We start from the raw sequence: 18,562 nt of genomic DNA on the forward strand, positions 1-18,562 counted from the left end.
TCCATGTACAGTGGGTGCGCTTCTACACCAAAAAAACCCCTATCACAAATTAACACAGAGATAATCTTTACTTTAAGCTTATTGTACATTTTCTGTTCTGAACCCTGTTAAAAATGGTTTGCCAGGTTAGACTACTACGATGGGGATTATAAAACAGTTCCTGTGCTTGGAAGTACTTTAAATCTACAAGCCATGTTTCTATTGCTGCTTTGTAGCTCAAAAACCAAAACTAGTGATGATTTTATGAGTTGCTATAGTCTAGACAACTCTGTTACTTTTCGATGAAATTGTTCCTTAGGGAGAGGACTGTGAAAATTCCCATACAATTAATTACAGGTATGTGCAACTAAAATACAATTCTACAGCACAGTAGCTTTACAATTGCCGGTGCAATTTACGTCTGTATCAAACAAGAACGCTCTGAAGGGGCTGGGAAGACAAAGTACAACAAACAGGAGGTTACACGTAAAGCTACCTGCAGTGAGCGAGATGAGATAAGTAAGATGCAATGTTAAATTTTTGATGTGCCTTTTCCTGTGGCAAGATTCAGAGTTCTACTGGAAAGCACAAAATCTGACAACTGAGTCAATCTTCCCAGAATGTATTTTTACAGCAAACTGGGCTCAACACAGTTTTACTGCCAAGTTTGAGAGTAAATAAGAAAGTTAACAGAATTATAAGGGAAATATACCCATAAAGCAGGAAAAGGAAGAAAAACAGAAAATGCAGAGGAAAGCTATGAGAAGAATTGTGATTAAAAAAAAAGCCTTTATGCATTTTCCTCTCATAGCACAGCCCTATTTTCCCCCATCAAATATTTTTACCTCAATCTTACTTTCCTATATATATATATATTTACAAATGGCCTTTTACCTTGAAAAGTAATTTCAATTGTTATAAGCATTACTTAAAAAAAATTCATTTTGTGAATATAGTATAGGCCTTCTTGTACTTATAAGTTAGTGTAGGATGGAGTTAAAAAAAGGACTGAGCAGGGGAGGTTATCATGGTATGTGTCCCTGTGAAAACCATAGAAAAGGTTAGCTACAGGTGAATCCCATCATTCTGCTCCACCTTTACAAGGTTACAGCCTTGGATCAGTGGGAATCCCAAACCTCTGAAAACAGATGCTCATGGGTTGTGTTGGCTTATCTAAGCACAGCCCTGCAGAAACACTCCAGGATCCTTACCCCAAAGCTACAGGACTTTGAAAGAACTGGAGTCATGCACTTGGGGCCCTATGCTCCTTGCAAACACTTAACCAACACCTCTCTCTCACCTGGCCCACCCGCAATGAAAGACGTGGCCTTTGAGGAGTCCCAAACTAGTCCCATAAAGCAAATGGGGGCTGGTGTTTGCAGAGTCCTTAAAGACTCCCGTTTTGCCTAGGAGACAAAAAAAAAAAAAAAGGACACCATGGCCCACCTTGTAAGAGAAAGAGACATCAAGCCTGGGCCAATTCTTACCCTTCTTTTAGGGTCCAGCCAAACTGCAGAGCAGGTACCCAAGTAATCACATAGCTAGATTTCAATAAATGGCATGTCACAAAATGGTACAAAGGAGTAAAATCCAGATACTCTTTGGTAGAGCAAAGATAAAAATGAAATAACTTAAACAGAAAAGTTCTGTTGGTAAACACTTCTCCTGTTGAGATTTCTTAGGCAAAATCTCTCTCCCCCTTCCTTTCTGCACACCTTCCCCTTCTCACTCTTGACCCTCAGCAACACGTTGGTGCTAGAGCCCCCTCTGTGCTTCTCCGGGATGATGTTGTTTATCCAGTTTATTTCTGTCACTGGAAGTTATTTATTGCCACTGCTTTATCAGAATTCCATAAAAACTGATCAAAAAAACAGGAGCAGCAAGAGTTACATCAGTCTGCCGGTGGTCCCTCAGCAGAAGGGGCCTCCAGCTGCTTTGGGACATCAATATACAGTTACTTCCATAAAATCTAAGTGTACTTAGAAATCACTAAGCCACCAATTTGTGCAGGTTTGACTGAGATAATGTTCTTGGTCTTCATGATAATTTCTAGCTGTTTGATTTGGGGCTGTAGGTTAGTAAGTATTATTTTCCATGCAGTCACACCCAAGACTTGACAACAGCACTGTTGCTGTGCATGCAATATAAGATCTTCGCTGCTCCACAGATCCTCCAAGCTTAAGTTTCAGTATGTTCTGTGAACGTAATTCGTTTGGTTTGGTTTTGTCAGTGAGTAACCAATATAATACATACTCTTGCCTCCCTAAGGAACCCAGACAGCCACCTGACAGCAGATGACTGCTAGAAGAGAGAGATCCATTTCTGAAGCACTTAGCCCAGCGCAGTGATGAGAACTTGAGCATTTTTCACTCTCAGTTACTGGAAGAAAGACATAAATATGTACGAGGATAAAGCCTGGGTCCCTAGAAGGGGAATGTGTAATCTACCTCTAAAAACCCAACATCTTTTAGCTGTTGCCGGGAACAAATCCCACCTGTGCTAAGAAAACCCCTAGAGGAAATAATTGCACTTTTACTTATGATTTTTCATTGTTATTGGAAACCTCCTACTATAGCTTTATTCCTTAAGGCAGAAACTAGAAACTACCACAGATTTTACTTATTATTCATGCTCAGTCACGACCGCAGCCAAAAGCTCATGTTAAAATCTCATACCATGTCTAAGCACACACATATATTATAGTTAAGTCATATGTTGATCAACTGTTTTGCACAATGCCATTCATTATTTTTAAATTATTATTTATGTATTTATTTTTTACAAGAACACCCACAGAATAGGTGCCTCAGACTGCTAAATGCTGGGCAAACATATGTATATACTAATTAGCGTGCAGGATTAATATAGGCCCTGAAACCTGCAATTAGATGGAACCATTTTGGCTCCAATAATTATAAAGTTCTCTTTCGTCATCTGCACAGAAATATGAAATCCTGGCACCAGTGAAGTCCCTCAGAGGGAATTTTTGCAACAGACCACAATGCAGTTGCCTCAAGATATTTTATCATAGATTTTATCGTACCTTGCAGGCCTGAAATATCAAATGCATTCAGACAAACTTTCATTATGTTGGAGAACAGAATTTGGTCTTCATTTTGTGAAGTATGACTTAGTTATTAGCCCATACTATTTATACAAGTGTGGGTCTATATATCTAATTTTTTAGTAAAAACATAGCATAGAAGTTCTTCAGTCTCTGGACAAGCAATTAAGCAAGCAGAAACTTCTATCAGTCTAAACAACTAATGAGATGGTTCCTCAGACATCTGAAAATGTGCTTTTTTTCAAGCTGCAGCAGAACTTGGTTGATTCGTACTTTACTATGCTAGACACCCCATAAGTCAAACACACAAAAATGTAGCACTTCTCAGCAACGATTTAATACAAGAGCCCTGGGATTTGATCTCGTATTTCTACTTTTAATTATTCTTCCAATTATATCCGCATGATATTACACTACATTAACATAAGGTGTAGTAATTAAACCACAGCATTTACAATACGCTAACGCAGATGGAGAGTTTTTGAAGTGAATGGCTAAAGATAGGCTTCGTAAATTCTTGAGCTTGCAACGCTGCAAGTGCAGAATACTTCATTCCATTCTGACAAAACACTTGTTAAGTACTCAAAGTCGGGCATTCCTCCTGAGTCACCTCCTCAGTGAGTATTAGGTGCCTAACACTAATGATGTGCTTAAGTGCATGTGACTTGAATTTGTAGCATGATTTTCAGAAAGCCATCAACATGTACTTGTTTCCACTGTCTTGTCCTGGCTCCCAAGCCTAATTTCAAGCACCTTTAAAATCTTGACTGAAGAATATTTTGCGGTCTACAACCCTTAAAAAAAGAAGCCCACCACAAAAGAGCAAGCTCTTCTCTCCAGCTGTAGCAGTACTGAGCCAATCTGAATCGCCCGAAGAAAAAGCTGCTGCAGATTATGAAATGAATAGCTGATTTTATAGTTCACAGTCCATTCTGATTCAACCTAACATAGAGTTCAGAAATGCCACCTGCTGACAGAAGCCAAAGAGATTCTCACATAAATAGCAGTTCTGCTACAAATTCAGATTAATTTTTCTATGTATTAATAGCACATCCATAAACAAAAAAAAGTTTGAGCACCCAACTCCTCCTCCTCTCAGTCCTCAATTCCTTTGCGGGGGGACCCCTGTTATTTTACATTTCTACTGTCCACTTTAAACTTACGAGGTAGCTTAGCTGAGCAGATCTCTTTTTCTTCCTTGATTCTGTTTAAGTGCTGTTATAGCACTCCGCGTAACAGCTGTCTGTGCCATATGATTACTTCATTGTTGAAAGCGTAACATATGGAAACTGTACTGAAATGTTAGCTGCTTTGATACCTATGAAGAGGAATGAGCTTTCGCATTACAAGACAACGCATTTTTTTAAACAACTTAAAGTAACAAAAATTAAACACACATTTAGAATCTAAACCATATTAGTTTCCAGCGTGCCTATTACTCTTATTTCAATGCCCAATTCCAATGGCTGGTTACTATTGTGTTTTTGATTACTATTACCAGTAAACAATGGGTGGTTTTCTTTCAACGGTTGCATTCTTGGAAAAGAAAAGGGAATAGATTCAAGAGGAGGTCCTTGGGATTCCTTCATGAGTTATCCATGAAGGCAAATGCTATACGGAAGAATTATAGGAACGATCTTTCAGGTCACTGAGATAACAAGGTTTATTGGGAAAACTTATAAACTGCCACACAGTGCTTTGCTTCCCAAAATCAATGCTCCCACAACAGACAAGTCCTTAACGGACCAGAAGCAAGGTGGATCCTTACTGATTCATTTCTGAGCCCCAGCTGCCTTTGGCAGGAGGAGAAAGATCTTTAGTTGTAATATCCAGACTTTCCTCCCCTGTAAACTAGTCACCCATAGAAGGAACAATGAAGCTCTAAATTATTTCATCAGTAACAAGAACACTTGTTAACACAAGAAGGAAGCTGTAATTTTTTGGTCACTGTTTTGCCAGTAGTTGCATTTGAATCCTGAATAAAATCCAGCTGAATAAGAGAAAAGATTAATAGCCTGAGTTGTAAGGATCTATTAATTTTATTGAAACAAAGTTTATATATACACTATTTTAATCTTAGAAGATACTCCCTAATGATGTAAATGGGACACAATTTCTCTTTTAGTTTGTTAACCATACCAACCACAAACACAAACATATTTAAAATTATTGTAGATATTTAAGAATGCAGTCACACTAGGTATCAAAAGTAGTTGTAGTTACACCAGACTCTGAAAATACACACTAGGTGAAGACTGATTTTTTCATTTGAAAAATACTGAATTTCACTTTCTGTCTTTAAAACACATGTTATATAAAGTCATGGTTCACCACTAGTATGATTTATTAGAAAAAAATTAGCCCATTTCACATGGTATGTTCTAACTGGCTGAAACAGTGCAGCTTTAGGATTACTGACACAGCTACAAAGAGGTCTTGATTTCAGTTTAACAATATGCTCTATGTATCTAAAAAACTACTCACTTACTATAGAACTACTAAATCATCATTCAAATAGTATCCTCAGATGGTAAATGTAATGGCTTCTACATTGATAGTACTAACCCGAAAGCCTCAGGCATAGTGTTTTTTTTAAAAGTCGTAAAATATTGCTGTACTAAATTTTTAGGCATATTTGATTACAATATCACTGTTTAGATCTTAGATTCCTTTAAGGGTAAGGCCAATCCTACAAAGTATTTTTTAACTCAAAATAAAACTAACTATTACTTTCATGTTTGACTAGAAAGAGAAAAAAAAGAGATTGAAAAGTTAGGTATTTTCTGTGGGTAGAAAATGGGGTCATGTTTGTAAATATTGAGATTGGGCTAGTGGAAATTTCAAGGACGTTTGCCGTATTAAGGAAAGGTAAAATCTTGCAACTGTAGTCAGACAAAAATGACTGCACAAATATGACTCCCCAGAAAGGCATTTATCCTATTTAATAAGATAAACCAATAGTTAGTCACCTACTTAAATGACAGCTGCAAATCAAAATGGGACTTGCCAATTCTCTCATGGGGTCAGCTATGACCACCCATGAAAACTTCACTCTTTCATCTGCTTTACAAGCGGAAGGACTGACAGACGGCCGCAGCTATTCCAGCCAACCATAGCATCCTCAGTGCTTGCTGCCAGGACTGGCTGCCATCCGCTGCCCAACACGATCAGGCAGTAAGTAGGTCTATAAACCTATTAAAACAGCCTAAAGATTATAACTTATAATTTATTAAAATCAAAATAAACAGGAAAGGAGGTCTGAGAGCCAGCTTCTCCAGAGCGAAATGTAATGCTAATTATGAGGTTTTCAAATATTCCAGCTTTTTTTGGGGGGTGGGCAAGACTTAGGGTTGAGCCATTAAAAAGCCAGTTGGTAGTATTAAACTCTTGCTTTAGGATTTATAAGTAGGCCAAAAATTCACTCGAGGCTGAAATTTACTATCCCAGGCCCTGGAACAGTTTTGGTTGTTTTGTTTTGTGTGTTTTTGTTTTTTTTTGTTTTTTTTTAAAAAGACGTCATAAATATGGAAGAAAAAACAAACAAACACAAAACAGTGGTTTTAGATGATTTTTGGCACTCCTTCAATGCAGAAGTGGTTGCTTTTTTTTTAAAGTCTGAGACTCATTACTATGAATGACTTTTGTAACGAAAATTGGGACCACGTTATTTTAATAATGAATTACCAGTAAGTTTCTATCACTGAATCTTTTTTAAAGCTTTTCAGTATGCGAAGATATCATAGTTTTCGAACGAATGTCAATGCTCTGACTTACACTCGAAAGCCAGGAAGTTAGGGGTGGAAATTTCATCTGTGAGCCACACAGATGTATGAAAACATTTAAAAAATTAACAGCGTATGTTAAAGATGCAATGTCAGCCCCATTTTTATCCATAACTAGACTTCATTAGTTTTGTGGGTTTAAAATTGACATTTAAAAATAAAGGCAACATAAGTTTTTGTGACTTAATTGAGCGCTCTTTAAATAGAGATATTTCAATGTTTGCAGACTGTTAATGGCTTTCCAAAGTAAGCTTTGTGCTGGTGCTACTTAGCTGTATTTCCCTATCACCCTAAGGAGTCTGCATCGCTGATGGAAGCCATTTCTTTTGCTAAATCCTGCCTGTGAACTCTTAACAAGAGCGTTTCAACCTACTAAACAAAGTCTCCTGGGAAACGCTATTGTTAAAACAAAAACTGGAAAAAATTTTTGAAGTGAACTTTCTGCAATCATTAGAGGATGAAGGTTTTTAGAAGAAGAGAAAACTTCTTACAAGAGAAGGAACAAAAAGCCAAATGTAAGCAGAGAGCACATGCCAGTCACCCCTGAGGGAACAGAGGGGAGGTATAGAAAATTAACTACTGCATTTCTACTTCCCACCAAAACCGCAAATGGGCCGTTTCAGGGGACTAACACATACAGAGTCTGCAGATAAATACACGTCTACCTCATTACCTGAGAAGAGCCTTAAAGAGCACACTTCTTTGCTGAATATTTCTGCTTCTACATGAATAATCTCATTTACGCAGAAGGTGCTGTACATATGCACGCAACATTTGCAGTGTGTACGTGTGTCAGCTTGGAAGCTGCTCAGCTCTGTCTGTGAATTTGGCCCATAGTCTTTTGGCATAGATTTTTACTGCAAAACTTAACAAACATTCTCTGCAGCCAAACCACCTTGAAATGTTTCTTATCAAATTTCACAAGCTAATTCAGTTTGCGTCTGGTCAATATATGGATGAGAGATCATTATATGAAATTATGCTTTGCTGAAAAATGACAACAGTAGCTTAACAGCATCAGGAAATGGTGGGACTCAGCTGCAAGGATGTGCACAGAGGTGACTGGGATTCAGGCAGCTGCTGGCTTCACCCAAGATAAGACTACCACAACTAGCAAAGCCAAGACAAGCAGCATACCTAAAGGAAGGATGCTACATGAAAAATGGGACCAAAAATATTAGTGAGGTTCCTGCTTTCTACCTCGAACAAGAATGGCAAACAGCCATATAGGACACACACTCTCTCTTCAGAGGGACATGCGTATTTGTATGCCATCTCACCAGCCTGTAAGGCATGATTTCTCTCTGGCATCTAAAGTAGTACCATCTTGAAGTTACACCTTGTGCAGGTACAGTAATGCCAGGCACGATGCTGAAGTCTGGTACCCTAATAAAGTATCCAACAACTGCGATGGGAGATAACAAAAGAGAAACTGACATTCTGAATGTTTCATTAATAAACTGGGTCAAAGCAATTCCATTTTATTTTTGACGAAGTATAGGTTTTGAAGGAGGATGAGGACACCGATTATATTTGAGTTATAACAAATACTTAACATCAACCCAGATGACACCCTTTCAGGCAACCTAAGGAAAAACAGCTGCTATTTTCTGTTTACCTGTTTTCAAAGTTGAGTTAACAAGAGTTTGCTCAGAGTACAAATCAAACAGGATCACACAGAAGGAATACAGCAATTTTCTTCATTCTCACTGGATGCAGTGGAAGATATGCCTGTAGGGCTCGAAAGTTGTGTAGGCACTGCGAGGCTGAAATGCAGGACGATTTACATGCTCTAAATTGTTTCCCTGAAACAGATCTTGCCTAACTATCCTTGATTTTAGCACCTTGCCAGCTGACTGCCATATACACTTGCACTTGAGGGAGAAAGGTTCATATCAGACAATAAAAGACATGTGAGCTGCCTATCTAAAAGTCTGCTGGACTTCCTGGGCTCTCTCTGCAGGCACTGCACCGACAGAAACTCAGCCCTGCAGGACTCTGAGCACCTCATCTATGTAAGTTATAACTATCACCGAGGACAAAATCCTATGCAAAGGAAACACTGTGAAAAACTGTGTAGTTATCAGAAAAAAAATCTCAATGCTTATTTTAGGTACAGAAAAGCTTTTAAGATGACAAAAATGGAAATTGTGGGGTGAAGCCTCTGAAATGCAACTCAGTTGATAGTTAAAAAAAAAGGCAATCCACCCCCCACCCCCCCCCCCAAAAAAAACAACCCCAAACACACACACAAAAAGAACAAAAACAAAACAACCCAACCCCCCAAACTTCGAAGAAAGAATATTTTTTTTTTGCTACCAGGCTATTACAAACCCTAACCTTGGAACAGGGTTCCAATGGGGAACTTGGAACAGCGGGTGCAGCAAGTGGAAGTTGGTATTATTTATAACCTGGCAAGCAGGACTCCCAGAAACTCAGTTAGCCAAAACAAGCTGATTCTCCTAGCTACAGGTAAAACAACATTCTGAGTAACTTAAAAAGTTTGAAAAATACATAAATAATAGAAGTAAAAGTATTTCTGTAGACAGATACTGGCTTTTTTTCTGTAGTATTTGATGGAACATGCTTCAAAGAGTATATTGCTAACCAACGGTCCTGACAGATGTGCAGTTATAATACCTCACCACATCATGAATTAGCCTTCCCAGGAGGAGCTGTACAAAGAGTAAAACAAAAGAAAGCAGAAATTCCTTGACATCTGCAGGATGTCAAGGAAATGAATCCGTTTGTTTCAAATAGGAGATAATTAAGAAAATCTTACTTCTAAAATTTTCTGTATTACATTAGGACTTTATCATTTAGCTGTTGTCAACATGCTTCCCTTTTTCATATCCAGGGACACACTGAATAACCGATTCACTTCAGAACTTCCAAACAGAGCGTAGCAAGGACTGCTACAACTTTTCCATTTAATCATTAATACGAAACCATTAAACAGCTTATAAAAAACACATGACATAGCAGTTTATCAAAGCAGGGATGCCCATGTGATTTCCTAGTAAGAAGAATGTGTTGAGCTTATTTATTACAGAACAGAATAGATGTATTATAGGCATTCAGCTTTTTAGGAGGAAATATTGCGATTTAATCTGAAGTGTATCAGAATTATCTGACAAGATCTCTACCTAATGTAAACCAGACTGACTTAGGCCGAGAGATCTGGTTCAGCATAGCAAGGAATTTTCAGTTTCTCTAATCAGTGCAAAAAAATTCCCAGGAATTTTATACCCGGGAAAACCACTGTAATACTTGTTTTTGAAGAAGACACAGATCACTTTTTTCATATATTACTTTTTTTTAAATGTAGTTTCCTAATGGAAGTCATGTCTACATGATGCCAGCAACTGAATATTCCTCCCTTTCCACTCAGTTATCTATGAATTCAAATCCCCTCAAAAAAACCAAACCAAACCAAACAAAAAAAAAAACCCCAAACCACAAAAAAACACCCAAACCCAAAACGAACCAAACAAACAAAAAAAAAAAGTGGAGGAAAGGGGCTGAGGGGAAGATCCTGACCACTTTTATTTGGATCTTACACTGGCACTGTAACATGTGCAGAGCTCTCCTACTGATGCATCAGGGGTCTTTTGCACATTTGGTGTTTCTGGTAAGGTTAGTTTCTTCATGTAGTAATTTCCACTGCAATTTTTAAAGTTAGTGTCCTTCTCTGCTTCAGCGAAGAGCTTGGAAACAAATGCCCAAACTAATTTTTGAAATTGCAAACCAAATGCAAATAAAAGAGCCCAAAGCTTTTTGTTTTATTTTTAGGGGTTCTTTCCAATACATCAGTATGTCTATTGTTCTCCAAATACCATGTAGCAAAATTCCTAGGTTATTTGGGATAAACCAAACAGTAGGTGCTTACCTGTAGGAGTACTACTGCGAAACGAAGAGGAGGGAGTGATTGGAGGGGTAACTGGAGGAGTAAGGCTTCCACTGCTGTGGCGAGGTGGAGTAGATACATTCCCACGGGACACTGTGCTTGACAAAGTTAAAGAGAGTTTTGGCTGAATCTTTTTCTTCAAAGACTCTTGCTCACGTCGAGCTGCATCAGTCATAAATCTAGAACAAGGACAATCATGATGATGAGAGGCTTGAAACACTGTATGCAAGCAAGCTTTAGGTAAAGATAAAGTAAGTATTTTTCTTCCTCAGTGACCAAATGGAGCTTCAAACTCAGCCATGACAAGTTCCTCTGCAACACAGTTTTCAAGAATACAAACTTCTCCGTCAACAGCTTTATTCCTGTTTTCAAGATCTGGGCCATTTGCTTCTGATTTCAGTAGAACTTACATTAGACATTTGCATCATGTGCAAAGACACAAGTTTTTTTTAAACTCCAACCAGAGATCAGCATTGCACACAGTATTATCATAACTATCCTCAATCCTTTACAATAACTACACTAAATTCTTCTGTGAAAAAGCAGCTGAGTAGCTATAATGGTGAAAAATATTAGGGGCAAATGTATTGACTCCGAAGGGCAAAGGGGTAGTATAGTATGAATTAGATTGTGTAGATACATCATTTCCAACTTAGGATAATCACATCCTTTTCCTACAGATTTTAGACAATGTTGCCTGACACAAAAGATGTCCAGTTAAACTGAAGTTTCTCAAACTGGAGTTCCCAACTCTTGAGAAGCAAATGAAGTCTCTCTGTAGAGCTCTGGTACATGCTGCTGAAGGCCTAATGCAACTCAAGGTTCATCTCTGGGGGATGCTGAGAGGCAATTTCATTAGCACGATACAAGGTGTGCACCGGTAGTGCAGGAATTCCAGCAGTGCAACTTTTTGCACAGATCTCTCACCTCAAATAAAAATAGCTTTTTTTCACTTTTATTCTGATTCCTTCCAAAAGGGAACAATTGAAGTAGAAAAGACTATTTTTATTCCAAGTGCATACACAGAGTTACACCAGAACACCTGATACCGCATTATACTGCCATTCAAAGCATCACTGCTGGCACCCGTATTAACCCTCACTTAAAAGTACTGGGATTCCCCCACAACAGGATCTCTGCAACTCAGACTTCATGCACTTAGCATCCAAGCAATATTTTAATCCTTTGTCTTTCCCCTCCACTGCGTAAGGAGCCACCTTGAAGGATTCCTAAGAAGACAGGCTAAAGTAAATCACCCTGTCTATGCAGTCCTCTGTCCTTCATGCTAAAGTACAAACTATGCCTGTCAGTGAATAGAGTATGGGCTAGCACGTGATACAGAAGTTAAGTTACACCCAGACATTTGTCTGATCAGGTTAAACAGAGTAAACCAGGTTTTAGCCAAGACACAAGCTTTACATAGTGAGCTCTTGCAACCTTGGCAAACCATGAAGGGCGCATTCAGAGAGGTGAGAACGTGGTGCAGCCGGTATGCTCCACTTGCCTCAGAGCCAGCTGTCACCCAGAAACTCACATTTACAATCCAGTAAGGAAGCAGAGTGACAAAAATTACCAGCAATTATTTGTATTGGACTAAGCGAGGGTGACCTGGCTTTCTTTCAATAGTCACACTCTCCTCAGAGGAGCCTAGGAAAGAGAATGAGGCAGACTCCAGGATAGAAACAGCCATGGAGAAGTAGTCTGTGGAGAAAATAATGAAGATGATGAGTAGTTGTACTGCGTATAGGTGGCAAGGTTTTGGTAGCACAGGGGGCTGCAGGGTGAGAAGAGGCCAGGGTCTGCCTCGTGCCAACCACAGCTGGTTTAAGCCAGCTCCACAACAGACCCACCACATGACACAGCTGAGCCCATCAGTGAAGCAAATGCTGGAGGGAGAGGAGGGAACAGACCAGGAAACAACAGAGGGAATGAGAGAATAGCAAGGTCAGAGGAGTAGGAGGTGCTGCATGGTGGAGAGCAGATACTCCCCCAGAGGCACTGCAGCCCGTGGGTGACCAACACCAGAGCACAGGACAAGAGTGACACAAGGGGCAGCAGAGAGAAACCGCTACAAACTGACGCTAACCCCTACACCACTTGTTGCCTCAAAGGGACTGAGCGTGGCCTGCAGTGGTAGCGGGGGAGGAGAGATGTCTGAGATGAAGTCAGCCTGGGACTGTGATTTCATCTCCACTGGGAATGGTTAAAAACTGTTTCCCATACCACAGTATCCTTGGCAGAAGTTATCAAGCAAAGAAAAAAAGGATGAAAAAACCCGAATGGCTTGCTTACCTTATCTAAATTTGCCATAAAACACTAAACAAATTCGGAAAAAAAAAAGTCACAACCCAGTCAGAGCTCCATCCCTGCTCTCCTCTGGCTCTGAGGCAGGAAGGTTGTCCCAGCAGACCCCACGCACTAGGGGACAGGTAGCACAGAGTCAAGGCCAGTTTCTTGCTTATCTTAACTAACAAAAAAACTATACAGGTCTACGTATTGGTGAATATTTGGCCCTTAATGCTGGATAAAGTTGCCCAACATTTAAGAAGTTCCTTAGAGGACCACACACATCAAGTCAGAAGGCAGCACTAGAAGTCTCTAAACACCTTTTAGGTTTGCTATCCTGAAGTGAGTTAGACATGGGTTTACTCCTTTAAAACCTAAAGAGTATTAAGGTGAAGGAGTGAAGGTGAGCCTGGGAAAGGGGGAGGAAAGGTGGCTTTTTTTCCCCCTAAGTGTTTTAGGGTTTTTCTTTTGTTTCTCAATAACCAATATCGAAATCAGTAATTAAATACTTATGCTAGTTGGAAATAAGTTAAATTCCCCAGGTCAAGTCTGTTTTGCCCATGACAGTACTTGGTAAGTGATTCCCTTTATTTCAGCCTGGGAGTTTTCTCACTCCTGTTCCTCCTGTTTTCTCCCCCATCCTACTGGGGTCAGGGGTGTGGGGGTGAGTTAGCAAGTGGCTATGTGAGTGCTTGGCTGCTAGCCAGGGCCAACCCACCACTCTACCAAATTTCTTGCCATGTGACAACTATATTTGCTATGTGACCAAACTGCCTGTTGTGTGACCTGACATTCCTTATCATATGAAAAGAGATGGAAGCAACCCCTGACACACGTCCAGAAACCAACAGAGGACTGGTAGATTCACCTTTAGCTCCTGAGGAAGAGCAGCAGACTCTGAGGACAGGGAGACAGAGGGAATACTGCCATGGCAGTCATCTGTTTCACAGTTTATATCCTGCCATCATATAAAGAATCAGGCCACAGGCTGGCTGGACAAACTGATTCTGCAGACCATAGTACTACAACAATTGCACTGAGTATGATCATCAGATCACATTGGGTCTCACAGCACTACCTAATATCTGCCACAGCATCTGCAACGTGGTGCTGTAGGACAGTCCGGTTTCTTCTCTGGGCCTCAACCAACAGATTAAATTACTATGCATCACTATATTCACTTAGGCTCCGTAGAAACCCAACATTTTGTGACTGCTCGCAACACACGGGCTGTTCGGGTAGAAGCTCGGTAGATTCTATTGGTTGTGAGTCCAGACCTGACTGCACTTAGGGAGAGACCTCTGAGAAAAAAACAGCTCCTGTGGAATAGTTAGGGGTGCACAGGGAAAGGGAAGGGAAAAAGAAAAAAATGGGGTTTTAGGCATCTGTGTGAAACAGGAAATAAAAATTTGGCCTAGATATCAAAAACCCAGCTCTTTTTCCAAAGAGATTTGTGTACTTTAATACAACTTCAAAACACTGTGGCATAAAATTTTAAGTACCATTAGAGCAATAAAGATGTATCCTGTCCATCCATACCACGAAGGCATTAATAAGCGGATCTTTGCCATGATATGTAACGTCAACACACAATTCGCAGACATTAATAAACAGGTGTATGACATGACAGCTTATCTTCTTGGAACAGAGACAATACATCATGTCAAACCCAGATATGGCATTTTTATGAAGCTAATATTTAAAAAGCAGATATCCATGGTAACAGTTCAATTTTAGATTTCTCTTCTCTAAAAAAAGGGTTCAGATATTTTTGTCAAAAGTCTCCAAACAGAAGTCTAAATTTCATTCAATAAAAAAAAAAAGAAGTAAAAGGATCTCAATAAAATGGACATGCAGTACACATTTGCTTTCCTCTAACTATGAAATGTCTAATTCACTATTTTTGATTTTGTACTATGATGTATGCTTGCTTCTGGATGGGAAGCCTTATTCCTTAAGAAAATGTTATGGCAACATTATAAATCCTTGAAAACTTGGATGATAACCTCAAGTGTGAGATATTAAAAGCAGCAGCATGAACGCTGCTATTTAATAAACTCAGCCACAAATAACAATGTTAAAATAATACTGAGGTATAATCAGTCTGGTTGAAGTCCATAAAAATCAGGAAAATTTGAAGTTATAGCTGAAACTTCTCCCTGTCCTGTTAACTCATTCCCATTTGGGCTAAGCATGTTGGGTATATTCCAAAACCTCATTTGTTATCTACACTGTGAACCTGAGAGAAATGGAAGGCAGTGTCTGCTGAGAAGTTCAGTTCCTGACATCTCAAGTATGCAGTTAAACTTTTCAGATCCAAACAATCCCATACATATTTGCTGAAGCACTGGCGGTGCTATGGTTTTGAAACAGAAACTCTTTTAAATGGATTAAAATATTTTTCAGTATTTTAATTGAAATGCAGTATTATAGTTGTGCCTAACTTCAAAGCTTAAAATATAAGCATTTTAATGATGGGTATAGAATGACATTTCCAACTCAGGCTTTAATTTGCATGTTGAAAGTACATTATGGTAGCAAAATCAAGTACTCAGAAATGAAACATGCTGGGATTTAGGTTGAATACTAGTCTCTAAATTACATGATTGCATACAGTTTTCCCTGCCTCATTTAAATGCACAAGATGTGTGGGAGACAGAAAATGAACTGTAACTAACAAAGGCTGCTGTAAAACCATTTAGTTGAAATCCCATCTCCTTGCTTAATAGCGTCTCTTACCATCTTCAGATCCATCTCCTTGCTGAGCAAATCTACCTTGGCTATTTTCAGCTCTTAACTCCATAAGCCTTCCTCTCTACTTCCACCACTATGCAGATTTTAGTCACCTTCCCTGTTGCACAGGACTGTGTTTACACCTTGTAAGCCTGCCTCTCCAAATCCAGTAGAGCACGTAGGTGCAATGGAACAAGGAGAATCATTCCATTCCCAGCCATTCATTGACCCTGTTTTGACATGCATGGGCTCTGTGTACTTTCTTGCAGATGGTTGATAATGTCAGGGAGGAGCCCATTCTTTAGAAAGAAATCTCTTCTAGCCCCATTTTTTCTTTCCTTGCCCTTTCACCTTCCTAATAATTCAACTCCCTGCTCTAAAACACGTAGGTGCAATGATTTCTGAATCAAGTGCTTGCAGCAACTTTAATAACATGAGCAAAATATACTATTTCCCCCTCCTCTCATTCCCTGGAATGGTTCAAGTATTTTTATTGAAACTTTCCCAAGAAATTCAGCCTGAAGGAGACACCCAGCATGGAAAATTTCAGCCCAAACAGCTGAATGTTGGCAACATAATAAGCAACTGAAACAGTCTTATAATGGAAAGTGTTGCACAACCTTCCATATAGGTGGCAATATAATAGAAACAGCGTTAGCTGTTGTTACCAACATAAAAAGTCACAAAAAAAGCAGAGGTGATGTTCAAATTAAAAAAAGCCTTCTCAAATCAAATCTTTGCAATGTTTACAAGTCCCATTGCCCCCAAAAGCTCTGGGATCAAGAACGAACAGAAGCAGAACACACTCTCACAGAAACTTCCTTGAGCAGTTAGTGTGTACCAACTGTTTCAGGATCATGCCCCAGTATGACTCACGTAATGATGTCAGAGTTACTTTATCATAAAACTCTTACTACACACAATTCTAAGACAGTTTAAGAGCTCTGGACTCATACATCCAGAATGAGGGTAAGGGTCGTTATAAAAGTGAGTTGCAAACAAACTGAAAATTTTTACTTGAGATCTCACTTGAAAGAGAAAAAAAACCAAACAGGTTCCCCTTCAGAATATATCTTCTTAGTAATAGTCATAAGGATATGAAGCACCCTTTCCTCCTCTTCCTCGCTGTTACAGCTTGCTGATGCAGGAAGTTAGCCCTGCTTGGACCAGATCTGTTTCTATGCCCATTGACATTTACACAGGCAGTGAAAAAAGTGCACCACAGCTACCTTGTGGGATCTGAATATTATTTTGCTACATTTGGTTTCTCCATGATCTAGTCTCTAAAACATAGACAAACAGAGGAGATGATGCAACCACAAGTCTATCGCTCTCCAGTTACTGCATATGCGCAATAGAGAGGGGAGGGGGATTATTCTGAGCTTGCAAATTACACTGTGGAGATGTTCAAGCCCAGGATGGCTCCACAACGCTGTCCAGTTGCACACCAGCTTAAAAAAATATGCCAGCACTACCTGACAATAACATATATACCTTGCCCTGTGCCTCACCACTGACAAGCTGCACTAAACCACAATGGGAAAAGGTAGCAGGAACAGAATTAGTTCTGAACTTTTCTCATTATCACACAGAAAATTATGGAAAACACATTGATAGTAACATTCAGCTTATATTCATGTTTGCCTAATTTGGCTCACCTCTACCGGGAAAAGCCTGTCACCTTTCCCAGAACATGAGAAATCATGCTGCTGAGCTTCCATCACTCGTACGTCAGCAGACTGCTCCTCAACCCAACACTGGGTCAACTGCAAGACTGATTGGAAAGAGGAGGAAAAAATCCATGGTGGTTTATAGCAGACTTGTGCTACCTTCTGGCTGTATTGTATTTAGATCAAAAGTGGTCAAACTTAGTTGACAGATGGGGCACATACTAGCTTAACTACATAGTGAAAGCCCCACATTAATTCTCCCAGTACTCTTCACACCTATCAGAGCAAGGTGCTAGTTTTATCTGCTTTTCCCCTCAATCTTTTCCCACTTTTGTCTCAAAATGTTTATGCTAATCTTTGTCAGTGCTGTACCAAGAGAAATAAGCAGGTGGGGGCGGTAATTTTAGCTCCCAGTCTTCCTCATCACATTAGCTGTGTTTAGCAGAAAAAAAAGGGTAGGATGGAAACCAACTCTAGTTGCACGGTATTTTAAAACTTAAGGAGACCTCTACTTTGAAGAGGGATTAGGAAGATCCACTTCTCAAGGCAGGACCCCATTTCAGCAGGGTGGGACTCCGTAGACCCTGAAATGCACTAGTGAACCACTTAGTCAAGAACTGTCCTCCACACCCTTTGCTGCCTTTACAAGCAAAGACAAAGCAACATGATTTGGTTTAGCTAATGCTGGGAAGAGGAGACAACTGTTAAGTTGAACTATTATTGGGTTAAGGAGAAGTCTGGTGAAATCTAAACGGCGGGAGCTCACCAGTAGGCTTTCTTGTCTCCTGGGAAGGATGAAAGGCTTTTTTCAGTTGAACTTCACAAAACTGGGCCAAAGCAAAGACAATCAATGTCCCCAGTAGTGCTTTGCCACACTATTTATGCGATAATGAGGAAAGAAATAGATGAGCAAGTTTCATACCATCCAGTAACTCAAAGTATTTGATGAACACCCTTGAGCACTTTCACATACCATTCTTTGTAGTGTGGGGGAAACAGAAGTATTCTGCAGCTCTGTACAAACCTCGCTTGCTTCACAGAAGCTATCAACCATTTTTTTTCTTCAGAGATCTTCCATTACAGTTTTAGCAAAACTCTAAAAAGAAATGTCAGTGTGAAAAAAGCCCCATTAAGATGCGTG

The 18,562-nt window shown here is 39.6% G+C and overlaps 1 protein-coding gene across 1 annotated transcript in view; it reads right to left on the minus strand.

The window, feature by feature from the left end:
- The window catches only part of JAZF1 (JAZF zinc finger 1), a 195,607-nt gene that overhangs the window by 20,864 nt on the left and 156,181 nt on the right, over window positions 1-18,562 (minus strand). Inside the window, exon 3 of the mRNA XM_075083140.1 lies at window positions 10,715-10,911. Within this exon, the coding sequence (XP_074939241.1) occupies window positions 10,715-10,911 (197 nt within the window). The remainder of the gene's footprint in view (window positions 1-10,714; window positions 10,912-18,562) is intronic.

The sequence above is a fragment of the Phalacrocorax aristotelis genome, chromosome 2 (assembly GCF_949628215.1).
Source record: "Phalacrocorax aristotelis chromosome 2, bGulAri2.1, whole genome shotgun sequence".
NCBI lineage: Eukaryota > Metazoa > Chordata > Aves > Suliformes > Phalacrocoracidae > Phalacrocorax > Phalacrocorax aristotelis.